Source organism: Mus caroli, unplaced genomic scaffold (assembly GCF_978045245.1).
Source record: "Mus caroli unplaced genomic scaffold, Mus_caroli_1 scaffold_12, whole genome shotgun sequence".
NCBI lineage: Eukaryota > Metazoa > Chordata > Mammalia > Rodentia > Muridae > Mus > Mus caroli.
In genome coordinates this window covers 45,205,908-45,220,505 of record NW_028227267.1, presented here as the reverse complement: position 1 = coordinate 45,220,505, position 14,598 = coordinate 45,205,908, and the positions used below count along the sequence as shown (strand labels likewise).

General features: G+C 43.5%; 1 protein-coding gene across 1 annotated transcript; it reads left to right on the top strand.

Moving 5' to 3' along the window:
• The first annotated feature begins 311 nt into the window (after positions 1-311).
• On the top strand, positions 312-14,319 carry Ptger2 (prostaglandin E receptor 2). The gene is made up of 2 exons (XM_021182596.2): positions 312-1,459; positions 13,373-14,319. Exons 1-2 carry the CDS (start codon positions 617-619, stop codon positions 13,616-13,618), a joined length of 1,089 nt encoding a protein of 362 aa, XP_021038255.1. The 5' UTR covers positions 312-616; the 3' UTR covers positions 13,619-14,319.
• The last annotated feature ends 279 nt before the right edge of the window (positions 14,320-14,598 follow it).

Here is a 14,598-nt window from a genome sequence, read left to right as displayed (position 1 = left end):
ATTCTTACTTCAAGTTGTCTTGATGTTTTTGTGCCTCCTCCACACCTCACAGGGCTGGACTCTCTTAACCTCAGTTTGGTGAGTTCCTGTTACCCCAGTCTTATTAAACTGGTTCCCAGCCTTCTGCTAGGGCTAAAGGCTTCAGAGCTGAAGTCAGAGGCACTGCAACTTCCAACCCATAGGAAGGAAGACCTTATGGGCCAGCTCAGGGTGAGCGCTGGGAACGCCCCCAGGTCCCTCTGTCAGTGTGTGTCTGCCCTGCCTGGCCCCTCGGCAGCAGCTCGCAAGCAATCTAAATTGCTTTCCTGGATTCCACTACTGGACTTGCCCCCTGAAGGCGCTGGAGGGAGCAGCTGCTCTGGCAAGCACCCCTTGCTAGGGCAGGTGAGGCACAGAAGCATCGAGAGCGACCGGATATTGTAGGGAAGAGGCCACTGTGCGCACAGGCAGGAGACCCAAACAAGTCTGTCCTTGGTGCGAGTTGGGGGCCGGAAGGGAGCTCTGGATTTCGGTCCCTCCCCTTTTCCCTGCTCTGTCTTGGAGCCCTGGGGCCATCAGACCCTCCGACTGTCTGGTACCTGCCTGGAAGAGATACCATCTCTCCACACCCTCCACCATGGACAATTTTCTTAATGACTCCAAGCTAATGGAGGACTGCAAGAGTCGTCAGTGGCTCCTTTCGGGGGAAAGCCCAGCCATCAGCTCGGTGATGTTCTCGGCCGGGGTTCTGGGGAATCTCATCGCACTGGCACTGTTGGCGCGCCGCTGGCGTGGGGACACCGGGTGTAGCGCCGGCAGCAGGACCTCTATCTCCTTGTTTCACGTGCTGGTAACGGAATTGGTGCTCACTGACCTGCTGGGGACCTGCCTCATCAGCCCGGTGGTGCTGGCTTCATATTCAAGAAACCAGACCCTGGTGGCCCTGGCTCCCGAAAGTCGCGCGTGTACCTATTTCGCTTTCACTATGACCTTCTTTAGTCTGGCCACGATGCTCATGCTCTTCGCTATGGCCCTGGAACGCTACCTCTCCATCGGGTACCCTTACTTCTACAGGCGCCACTTATCGCGCCGCGGGGGTCTGGCGGTGCTGCCTGTCATCTATGGGGTCTCCTTGCTCTTCTGTTCCCTGCCGCTGCTCAACTACGGGGAGTACGTCCAGTACTGTCCTGGGACATGGTGCTTTATCCAGCACGGGAGGACTGCATACCTTCAGCTGTACGCCACGATGCTCCTGCTGCTTATCGTGGCTGTGCTCGCCTGCAACATCAGCGTTATCCTCAACCTCATTCGCATGCACCGTCGGAGCAGAAGAAGCCGCTGCGGATTGTCTGGAAGTAGCCTAAGAGGCCCTGGATCTCGCAGGAGAGGAGAGAGGACTTCGATGGCAGAGGAGACAGACCACCTCATTCTCCTGGCCATTATGACCATCACCTTCGCCATATGCTCCTTGCCTTTCACAGTAAGTCACTTTTGTTTCCACAGCCCAGCAAGCAGCCCGCGCAGCCTGCTCAAACTCCTCTCACCCCACCCTTTCCACCTTCAGGCACAGCCTGGATGGGAAACGTCCTAATTGACAAAGGTCAATTGCCTTCCCCTTTCTTTTTCACCTTACCCACTTCCTTCCTTCCTCCTCCTGTCTTTGCATATGACTGTTGCTACTTAGCACTTCTTCTAAGAACCTGCTTGGTCCCTTCCCTGGGTTGGTAACTGAAGAGGAGGGAGTCCCTTCCAAGATAGGATGCTGTCAATGTTATAATCTGATCACTGGGGCCCACTTTGCTTGAGGCTCCTTCTCTTGGTGCTTTCATTTCTCCTGAGCAAAATGTAGTTGTCAACCCACAGCATTCAGATGGCCCTTGGTGTAGAAGGTTACAGCCTCTTTCATTTGACTTTAGGAACATTAAGTTACAAAATAGTCTCTTGATGTCACTATCAGGAGCACACATAGATGCTCCTTATTCTGTAGCTGTGCACTTTGTGAGCACATAGATAAATGCAGTAACAGCTGGAACATCTCAGGGATGAGGGAAAAGGTTGCCTGGGGAACTGAGGCAGGGCCAGGATAGAAACATGGGTGTTGCCCAGTTAGAGGCAGCATTGATAGTGAGTTCTGAAATAAATGCTGAGCTGCTAAAGCCTAATGTGGATGCACAGCCAAAGTTGGAGCCTTCTGGTCCCTCATGAAGAGCTATAGAAGGGGGGGTGGGGTGGGAAAGGATGGCATGGACAGTGTCTAGTCAGAGATCTGACTTGTAGAAGCTGAAGAAATAGCTCTTCTCTGTTTCTCATGGATGTTTCTGATTGGTGCCATCTATTCTTCCTCAAGGGGAAAGGGGTGCAGATCAGAACCCTGTCACCGAGGGACTGCCCTTCTCAGCTGTGCGCTGCTCCCCATTGCCCTCACACTTGTCCCTCTCTTCCCTCCTCTGCCACAGCAGATGGTCTGAACTGGCAAGTTATACTTAGTGGGCAATGCAATGGAGCTGGTCACACTGCCCTCTTAAATAACGAATTGGACTGTGGAAGCTGGCATCTCCATAGCTACTCCAGAAGGAGAGTTTGTGTTGGGGAATGTTGTGATTTAACCAGAACGTGGCTCCTGTGCTTTTGTGTTTGATGGGTGGAGTGTTTTATGTTTGGGGCCACATTAGCTTTTGGAGGTGTGGCTAGGATGCTGACCATTATCTCTAAAAGAAAGCACTTCTAGTCTCACTAAACAAGACTCCAACCATTCTTCAATGTGTCTGTCTTAGACTGCTTGGAATTAGGATGTCTGCTCTAAGAACTTGATCTGTTATTTGTAAGTAAATGTATAAAAGTACCAGGAGCTACTTATGTAGCCTGAGAATGGGCTCCGTGCTGGCCCAAACACTTATACAAAGGATTGTTTCTCCATTCCTAATCCACTGAAAAGAAGCTAGTGGACAGAAAAATGGCTCCTCTTCAACTGGAAAACTTGGTAAACTATATTGTAAAAAATAAAAGCTGTGACTTTCAGCAGCTCTCCTGTGCTCTTGTAGAGTGTTGCCTTTAATCGTGAAGGATCAATCATTGCCATATATACTCCCCTCCTTACATCGCTACTGTAGTTTCCCCTCCCTCCTCTGCTCCCAGATCCTTCTGCCACCTCCCTTCTACCCCTTCCTCCCAACCATCCCTCCTCTGTTTCTCTTCAGAAAAGGACAGGCCTCCCCTATGGATATCAACGATACAGAATACATATCAAGTTGCAGTAAGTAATACCCCTTGTATTAAGGCCAGATGAGGCAACCCAGTAGGAGAGGGGGTCCCAAAAGCAGGCAGATTCAGAGACAGCCCTTACTCCCACTTTTAGGAGTCCCACAAGAAAACCAAGCTACACAAGCTATACAACATACATGCATAAGACTTATGTCAGTTCCATGCCAGCTCCTGGTTGTCCATTCAGTGGCTCTAAGCCCCAGTAAATCCAGGTTTGTTGATTTTGTGGGTTTTCTTATTATCCTCTCCCTTTTAATATCAGTCCAGACATGACCCCAGAATTGCCAAAAGAAAGGACTTCACACCAAAATTCTCTTAGAAAGGATGAGGAAGTCAAGCTTGCTTTGAAGTTCTGCTCTTGTTCAGTTTCTTTTTGTGGTTGGTAGGGGGAGGGGCACACCGAGAAAGTTTTAAATGGATTTTACACCAAACCATCCCTTAGAATGGACACCATCAGCAAGCCGTGCTCTAGGTTTGCTTCTGCCAAGCCCATGGCAGAGATTCCCAATGAGCAGAGAGAACCCCACTATGAGTATAGCAGAAGGCCAATACCCTGCCTTGCCTTGGGGATCACCACAACATCACAGCTACACAAACTACAGATAATCCAGGAGGCGCAGTATCAAACTGAAGCCTCACATCATCTCTCCTGAAAATAAATAAATAAATAAAATCAACTTTGCCCATGGACAACTTTTATTTTGATAGTATGTTATCTTTCCACCCCATACCGTGTTAAGCTTTAGGAAATACTGGGCTATTCTGCTGTATTACTTCAGGGATGATATGACAGTTCAAAACTCATGGCTAATGTTCACACATTAGCCATGTTCTTTGACCTCCCAAGTTCTTTGACCCTACTTGGGCCACACTAAAATATGACCAATGCAGATCTCCCACTTGAGTAGGAACCCTTTGCACAAAAGGAGGGTGAGGCTCACAAATGCACTCAGGCACTTGATTTTTTTAGCACCATCAATAAGCAATCAACGAACACCACAAATATGAGATACACATGTTGAAGCTATACGTGCTAAAAATGAAACCAAAAACGTTTATTTTAATTACATATTTGTTTAATTCAATCTACCGGAATAGTATCAATAATAAAACAAAAGTTATTCATGTAAAATATTTGCTCAGATATTCTCCCTAATTATCTTTCTCATATTCTCAAACATAGCAGCAAACCATCATTTTCCTCCCGTTTTTTACTCAGAATAGCAAGAACTGTTTTCTGAGTTCCTGAAAGTGAGTCAGACCTCTGGACAGCAAGGAGAAACCTTCACAGCCACAGCTGGTGGAACCCTGGTCAATTCTGCAGCTCTCTGGCAAAAGCTGGAAGCTGGGACTTAGGAAATCGAGAATTGGTAGAGAACAACTAGTGGCATTCCCCCTTCCAGGTTACGAACGGAGTAGAATTGCTTCTTCCTTCTAGGATGTCAGTCTAGGACCTCCCAAATTCAGAAACTAAAACTCTTAAAATGAAAAGAAAAAAATTTCCCAGTACCCTAACGAAAAGTCAAGTCCAGCCTCATGCATGTAGCATTACTGTGACCCCGAAAGACTCGGAGTCTGGGTGTTTACTTTTACCTCAATTCATTATTTTCTCCATGACCTCCAAGACATTTAATATGATTCCCATAATGCAGACGAATCAAGTAACTTCCTCCCGGGCCTACAGTGAGGGAGCCGCAGAGCTAGGGTGGGAAGTCAGAAGCCCCGAGGTCACTATGTATTAGTAGCAATGATGACCAGAAGAAATTCCGCCTTTCAGGGGAAACACGGGAGGAGACCCGACCATGCTCTCACAAGAGAATTTTAGCAGTATTGTAAATATTTGGACCACCTTGTCTCTTTATACCAACTTACTAGTTTTAAAAATAAATCAGTAGGGACTTTTTTTCTCCGTGTTATTTCAATCATGTTCCATTTTCCCTCAGTCTTGCGACATGTAACCCTGGGACTGAGATTTTAGGAGATTGCTCTAGTAAATGCTAGCTTATATCAAGATACAATCGGATTGCCCCTCACATAAAACCTTTATGTGATGCCCATAAAATATTTCTTTAGTGATTAGAAAAGCATGTGGTGTTTAGGAAATGACATTACTTTGACTGCCCAGTATGAAATCACGCATGAGACCAACAACATAGACCAAACTGTTTATTCACTAAATGAGCAGCATATAAATTAATTTCTCATGTCAATCAGCTATTGTCATCATTTCACAGTGATAAATAGAAACTCCTTTTTTTTCCAGAAAAGGAACAGAATGTGGGAAACAATAAGCCCTCCAGCCTTGTCTCAGATCCTGCTTGTGTCTCCATCCCACCCACATTCACTCACTTTCTCAGCCCTTGGCTAACTGTGGTTAGTTTCTGATCATTCTAAACTGTTCTCCACATGCCATTAGGATAAAGTGCTTATGCCTTTTATTCAGTTCTGAAATTTCAAGAGCCTACCATTGGCTCATTCTAAAAATATCTTCATCTTCACAAATTCTCCATGGTTAGAATTTCTAAGTAAATCTGATTAGTGGAAATTCAATCTTTACACTATAGAAAACGTTGAAGTAAACAGTCCCGGAGTTTCCTGTTCGTTCCTGCTGTTTCTTGTGTAAAATGTCATGTAAATGGATGGTGAAAGTCTAGTATGAAATTAGCAAATCACAAGGATATGAACTATAAAAGTTTAGGTAGTGAGTAAAAAACAAAAAAGCCAGTCTGTGATGGCTCATACCTCTAACCCCAGCACTCAGGAGGCAAAAGTAGGTGGACCTATGAGTTCAAGGCCAACCCCTCTGCAGAGCTAGTTCCAGGACATCCTGGGTTACTCAGAGAATTCTTGTCTCAAAAAACAAAAACAAAAGAAGCTCAGGTAGAGATAAAAGAGAAACTTACACATCTCTGGGTGCCCACATGGAACTGATTGTGATGATATAGAAGTGAATGCTTGTGAACAACTGGAATGCCCTTTGTCATTGAGACATCACTAGTGATGTATTTGACCATTGTTGGCAGCATTTAAATGCACATTTCCTTTTAAGAGAACATTCCTTTGTGTGCGTGATTTCAGTTGGTATCTTTTACTTCACCAATTTGCTAATGTCCCATGGTGCCTGTAAGTAAAGACACAGATAGGATGGTTTTTGATATGCAGTAAGCATGAAGCATCATCTGTTTCCCAACACAGAATTTGAGCTTTATAAGTTCACCTTCAGTTAAGTGGATCTTCACTGTTGTTTCAGACCAGGTCTTCCGCTTAACAAACAAACAAACAAACAAACAAACAAACCAATCAATAGCCCCTCACAGTATGAACTTAGAAACAAGTCAACACCATGATTCAGGAATGCAGTCAACAGTTCCTTTTCCAGGTAGAGGCACAGTTAATCTGCAACTTGTTCTACTTCCTTGGCCTCTCCTATCCTCTGTTTTGAGTTTCTGACCAACAGTCCTCATCCAGATCTGGAACCGAAGTCTACTGCGTCTCAACTAAGTCTACTGCATCTCAACTAAGTCTACTGCATCTAAACTAAGTTTACTGCATCTCAACTCCCATCACTGGGCTTCACTAAGCTGCACTTTTCTGGCGGCATTTTACTCCCTAAAATTGTTCCATAAATTAAAACCAGAGTTAGGCATTCTGAAATTAGGACATATGTGATGAATAGGGCCTGAAAAGGGGAAAGAGGACCTAGGGAAGGCTGAGACTCCCTGTGCTGATTTCTGCTCCGTGGATGGTGCATGTGGTGCTGCCCAGGCTGTGACTGAGCTTGCTGTCTCTCAGTCAGGAAGCTGAAGGCAAGGGAAATTTCTAGTGTAGCAGGGAGAACCAGGGAAAAGTCTCAGACCCAGCAGGCAGAGTCAGCAGGTGAAGAAAGGCTTTTATTAGGGGTGAGGAAGCACACATAGAAAGCCAATACACAGAGAAAAGACCCTCTGCAAAGCACAGGGGAGCTCCCTCTCCCAGAGGCTGGGTTTAAGGGTCTGTGAAGGAATTTCCTCCCCTAATGTAGTGTTTGTTAGTTTGGACAGAGACAGGGAGGCTGGTCTGTCCACAAGTGTGGTGTAAACATGTCCAGATCCAGCCTTGAACTTGTCTAGCTGGTCCTTCAGAATGTGCATGTGGGGAAAGACAACTCTTTAGGCCTTTGTCTTCAGTCACATTTATGAAGAAAAAACTGGAAGTTTGCCAGCCTTACTTACTATTTATTTGTGACTCCTTTCCCTGTCTGTCTACCTATCAGAGACCTGTCTGACTCCCTCCTAGCCTCTCACATAGATCACTTCAAAAGCCACCTGCAGACTAGGATTAGAGGATTCCGAGTGAATGGCTCATACTGACCATCATTTCCTTAGAGCTCTAGATGTTAGCACTGGGCCTTCATTTCAGTTCCCAGATGCACAGTGCCAAGGCCATGATCATTCTGGAGCCATAATGATACCCCAGTTGTTCTTATGATGTAGCATAGACATCAGGTCACTTTCCATGTACCATAGACATGTTTAGGAAGAAAATATTTCTTTAAAGCATGGTCCCATCCCCCCCCCATTTTTTTTTAATTTAATTGTGGAAAGCCTGCAATTAGGACACCACAATATCATTCAGAAGGTGGAAGAACTCATCAAGTGCTGCCAGCAAGTTAGCTGACGGGAAGTATTGATAAGAAAAAAAGTCACAGGTTTTCCATCTCTAAACAGAAGAGTGAGAGCCACAGGCCTTCATCAAACCCTTCAACAAAAGTGTCTGCATGCATCATGTCCATGTAGTCACCTGTGAATCTCACATGAAGCTTTTGCATCAAAGCCTTTCTAAGGAGGAATCAGAATACTGTCTAGGGACTGGCATTGAAACTGGAGCCGTACCTCAGCAGTCTGATTCCATATACAAAGTAACTACACTTTTAAACCTTGGCTTCCTCCTCTCTAAAAGGAGTCTGCATTCCATAGGGAGGTTTTAAGCCCTCAAAGTCCATGCCTTGGCCAAGACTGAATAAGTCAAAGAAGCAATGTAACTGAATGTATTAAGTCTCCCCTGGGGATTTCACAGATGAGCCCAATAAAGTGCTCATTCACGCTAAGATTCTGAACCCACTTAATATCAGATAAAATATAGGAAAGTAGTTTAAATGACAGTCCCTGGACACTGCCAAGATGAAACTTTCCATGGATGCTTGCCTCGGACATGGCTGAAACAGAAGATGGCCATCTGTGCCACCGGATATGTGTCTCACCTTTGTTGTCTTTGCAAAACCTGTTGTAGGGCTGGGGCTCAAGCAGTTAGCTCACATAACACATTAGACTAGCACCTGGTATCCTTCTCACAGCAAGTATATTGGTACTGTATGCCAGAGGCCCATGTGTTCCCACCAATCTCTGAATTTGAACTTTAGAACATCACCAATATATCACTCAGTAATTCCTGTGTCTCCCATATGTCAGCTGTTTGTTAAGAACCAAGGGTGATCTCTAGGGAAGGAGTAAGTTCACCTACATGGAGATTCACACTTTCAGTTTGGAGGCAGGTGATGGTGATAGGTACTTTTTTTTTTATGTTTAAATCAGTCAAGAGCATTTCCAAGAGGAGACTCATGGGAAATCCAGCCAAGGCCGATATATCTGTCAGGATGCAGAAGAGGGATGATAGGGTCTGTTCTGTGGCCTTTATTAGGGTTTCTACAGGAAAGACATGTCAAGATAAAAGGATTATGATTGGCAAACTTGTATAATTGTGGCAGGTTGTCAGCTACAGGTTGGTCCTTAGTTGACTGGTAACAGAGCCCGGACCATGAAGGAGGAGAACATTACTATGGGTTATGGGTTCTGTAGATGAGGTAGGTCTCAGAACTAACTGGTTAGTAATGTCTATAGCAAAGACATACTCCCTGTTGAGTCCTTTGTTGATTGCAGTAATTACTCATTCCAAGAAGGGGCATCTCCCCAGCCACAGACTTTTAGATATCTAAACCTCAGAATAGAGTTGGGAGTATAGCTCAGTGGTAGAATGCATGCCAAGCACAAGTGAGGCACTAAGTTCAAGACTGAGCAAGGCAAAGAAAAACATTCATATCATAAAATATCATAATATAAAAAATTATACTTACATGAGCATTGAATGAATGTACTTAGTGGCACTAAATTGTGCATTGGAAGTGCTAAAATGGGCCGGATGTGGTGGCACATGCCTTTAATCCCAGCACTTGGGAGGCAGAGGCAGGTGGGTTTCTGAGTTCGAGGCCAGCCTGGTCTACAAAGTGAGTTCCAGGACAGCCAGGGCTACACAGAGAAACCCTGTCTCAAAAAACAAAACAACAACAACAACAACAAAAACACAACAAAAACAACAACAAAAAAGTGCTAAAATGGGCTCTGTGCCCAGAGCTGATCCTGTGCCACATACCCAAATACTGCCAGGAGAGAGCTGGTCTCCAAGGAGTGCCGACACACCTGTGAACACAGGTAAGACCGCCACTTCTGTTCAAATTCCTGGTCCAAGAGGAACTCTTCCAGAGCCATCAGGGCAAGGAACAGCCAGGGACAGGATCTTTCTGGTTTCTGTCTGCACCCTGTAGCTGACCCTATACCACAGCTCTCCATACCCAAATTCCTCCCAGAAAGAACTGGTCTCCCAGGAGTACTGACACACAGGCTTGCAGGAGGGACAAGCCACACAGTCAGAGACAGCAAGACCAGCTAACATCAGAGATGATCAGATGGCAAGAGGCAAGGGCAAGAATATAAACAACAGAAACCAAGGCTATTTGGCATCATCAGAACCCAGTTCTCCCACCATAGCGAGTCCTGGATATCCCAACACTCAAAAAAAGCAAGACTCTGATTTAAAATCACATTTCAAGATTATGATAGAGAACTTTAAGAAGGACATAAATAACTCCCTTAAAGAAATACTGAAGAACATGGTTAAACAGGTAGAAGCCCTAAAAAAAGAAACACAAAAATCCCTTAAAGAATTACAGGAAAACACAACCAAACAGGTGAAGGAATTGAACAAAACCATCCAGGATCTAAAAATGGAAATAGAACCAATAAAAAAGAATCACAAAGGAAGACAGCCCTGGAAATAGAAAACCTAGAAAAGAGGTCAGGAATCAACAAAATACAAGAGATAGAAGAGAGAACCTCAGGTGCAGAAGATACCATAGAGAACATTGATACAACAGTCAAAGAAAATGCAAAATGTACAAAGCTCCTAATCCAAAACATCCAGGAAATTCAGGACACAATGAGAAGACCAAACCTAAGGATAATAGGTATAGAAGAGAATGAAGATTCCCAATTTTAAGGGCCAGTAAATATCTTCAACAAAATTATAGAAGAAAACTTCCCTATCCTAAAGAAAGAGATGCCCATGAACATCTACAAGAAGCCTACAGAACTCCAAATAGATTGGCCAGAAAAGAAATTCCTCCTGTCACCTAATAGTCAAAACACCAAATACACTAAATAAAGAACTAATATTAAAAGCAGTAAGGGGAAAAGGTCAAATAATATATAAAGGCAGACCTGTCAGTATTACACCAGACTTATCACCAGAGACTATGAAAGCTAGAAGATCCTGGGCAGATATAATACAGACCCTAAGAGAACACAAATGCTAGCCCAGGCTACTATACCCAGCAAAACTCTCAATTACCATAGATGGAGAAACCAAGATATTCCATGACAAAAAGAAATTTACACAAGATCTTTACACAAACCCAGTTCTTCAAGGGATAATAAATGGAAAACTCCAACACAAGGAGTTTAACTACAGCCTAGAAAAAGGAAGAAAATAATCTTTTTTTTTTAACAAGCCCAAAAGAAGATAGCCTCACAAACATAAAAATAAAAGAAAAAATAACAGGAAGCAACAGTCACTATTTCTTAATATCTCTTAATATCAATGGACTCAGTTCCCCAATGAAAGTTCTAAAATGGTATGTTTTTATGTTATGTGGATTTCAACAAAACTTAAAATAACATTGAATCCAGACTGCACAACAGCAAACATATAAACTCCAGTAAGAAGTTTTTAAAAGTGAAGGAGAGGCAGAAGACAAAGCTCCCATTAAAAGCCTAGAGTGTTAAAGGTGTCTGAAGTCAGCCTCTCTTTGAAATGTAAAAGAATTGAATCATCTCCTACAAAGTATTGGCTACCCTCTAAAATGCATATTTTAGGCAATTCTAAAACTTGCCCACCATAGTGGATAAAAGTGAAAAGAAACAGCATAGATTTCTCCATCTCTGAGCCAATTCTCACATCTCGTTATCCTGTTACACTCTACAAGATTAGAAACAATGATGTAGGTTATCCTGTGCTGCAAACCTGGCTCATCTCCATGGGTGGAGCTGGGAGACTGAGGATGCTGAACCCCATCCTCGGAGCTTGCCTTGCATGGTCAACTCACCATTACTGTCTCCCCTGATAAAGAAGATCGGAGACAGCTATGGGTTTTTCTACAATGGAGTGTTATTATCTGTGCATACAGTGTGTGGGTGTGTATTTTAATCTATCAGAATTATACACACTATTACTGAATGATTCCCTCAAAACTCCCCTCCTGAACACATCATACTGAACACTTTGCATCCATAGTAATGTGACAGACTAGAAGACTGCATTACATTGCATTGCATTACACAGCCCCACCTAACCCTTCTCTGAGCTCTGGAAAGCCCACAGTCAATTCTTCTTTTTCCTTACTCATCTGCCAACTCTTTTCTCCACTCATTATGCCAAGATTCTCTGGCATAAACACCTCTGGCTGCCAAACCTTTCTGCTATTGTCTTAACATAAGCAACCCAAAGATGACTGCCTTTCTCTCTCCCTAGAATTTGTTTAGCACATCCAGTTCCCAGATGCTGTGGAGGGAGTACCAGGGTAAAGGGAAGAGATTATTTTGGGAAAAGAGTGTTGGGGAAGAAGTGGATGGTTTCCCTAAGTCACAGACGAGGCCAGAAGGTCCCTGGAGCATTAAGAATAAGTGTGTTAGTAAAATGATGAGGTGTGATCCACATTTGGACTCCTTTCTGTAGGCTGGAATGAAGAATCATGGCTACCAAGTATGTACTGTTCCCTGACCAAATCGCTGCATTGAGTCAGATGAGAGTACCAATACCAGTTTGAAAATCCTGATCTACATATAAGGATTTATATTCACTTCTCAGAGTTTAGGACACCATTCTGAAAGGCCGTACTGTCATTCTGACCTGGATGTAACACCAAGTGAATGTTGTACTAGCATTAGAAGTCATGAACTTGTACTCTTACTAGGCCACAAAACAGCCTTAGGTCCATGGCAAGTTCCCTGAGTCTTTGCTGCCCCTGTGTTCTCACTGGTGAAATGAGGTCATAACTCACTTACTTTGTAGAGCACTGATTACATGCGCACTGTTGAAGCAACTAACATGTTGCTTACGATGAGCATCTGAAGTAGATGTGATATCACCTTCTTTTACACACTCACAAGTTTCTTGTCCATGATACCAAAGTTACACACAGAGTTAAATTCAAGCCCCAACGCTGTGATACTCAGAGCCAGTCCTCCAACTAACGTGCTCTGTTGCTCTCTTGTAGAACCGTCAGGTCAGGTATTTGGGAATGTAAAATGTTCTTAACATTCCCAGAACTTACTTCCTCATCTGTTACACTTCTCATTAGGACCTGGTGCATTTCACAACACACATATCAGGTAAACAGTAGCTACTAATACTATCACTGCTGGTATTATTAAAATACTCTATTTGTCAAGGCATGGTGGCTCACACCTGTAGTCCTATTTGGGGGGTAGGAGGTTATAGGCAGATCGTGTGTTTGGAGACAGTTTAGATTATATAATGAGACCATCTGAGGGAAAGCAGATTCTATTCTAGATGCCATCTCCCTCCATTCCCAGTGACAAGACTGAAAGTTTTCTGAGGTGTTCATTAATAGCAACCTTAGAAGACATGCTTTCTTAAAGTTCATGGGAAAAGGATGAGGATTTGTGTAGAGGCTTTCTTGCCACCCACCCTTTCATTGCCACTACCGCACAAAACAAGGCTTAATCTCAAGAAACCACAGAGTATCTAAGTTGGCTTGTTCACAGTGTAGACCTAACATCGTTTTCCTCTCTGCTTCTTTCAGATCTTTGCCTATATGGATGAAACCTCTTCCCTAAAAGAAAAGTGGGACCTCCGAGCTCTTCGGTTTTTATCAGTTAACTCTATAATTGATCCTTGGGTCTTCGCCATACTTAGGCCACCGGTCCTGAGATTAATGCGCTCAGTCCTCTGTTGTCGGACTTCACTGAGAACACAAGAAGCTCAGCAAACTTCCTGTTCTACCCAGTCCAGTGCCAGTAAACAGACTGACCTTTGTGGACAGTTGTGAGGATGCGCTTCACGAGGGAACCTCTGAAGAAGTCTTTAAATAGCCTCATTGGAGAAATGTAAAGGGCTGGAATAGAAACAGAATAACCTTGCCCTGAGAAGCAGATGAAACAGACTTTATGAGGTAGTTTGGGCTGCAGATGTGATGACAGAGCCCTTTGTGGAAAGTGTCAGAGGATATATAGTTCACATTATGTGACCTTTGAAGGACAATTGGCTGCGTCTAAGACCCAGTTGATTTAAGCTTTCCTGTTGAGTGACAAAGCATGTGGTTTTGTAATTCGTTTTAAAATGCTACATGGTTACTGTTTTAATTTTTATGTCACTGCTGTTATAAACGCAGTCAGACCAAATGAAACTCATTCTCTAGGAAGTCAACTCATGGAAGCGATGAAGCAACCAGAGCAGACAAGTTGCTGTCTCGTGATTGCTTAATGGACTCTTTATTTGGACCATGAAGTTGAATGCCCCTTTTACTGTGCGTGTTCATGTGGGAGTCCTCTCTGGTAACTACTGTGCCACCCTTAAAAGGATGCACTGATTTGGTTAATGCCAGTTAATCCTTTAGGAGCTCTGTCTTGTTGTCAGATTATTTATTCTGTCTTGTCTATTGTGAGAAGGCTACTGAAGAAAACTTCAGAAATTTGTGTCTCACAAAGGATTAATTAAAAAAATCAATTTTAGTGTTCTTCAGGTTTTTTTATAGAGGAAGAGTTTTCACAGTTGTATCTGAAATCAGATTTTAGGATCAAACTCTGAAAATTCAAGTCTATTTTTCAGGTTCTCTAGAATCCTTCTAGTGTTGGTACTAGACATAGCTAACATACACATACACTACAAGATGTTTGATTGTACCACGTCAAACTCTTTTGCCTGTATTTTTATTGAGGGAACATATTTTGATTCATACAACAGAAGAAATCATGTAACTGTGAGTCATATCTTATATTTCCAAACGTTTGGCATGGTGTAAACTCAGCA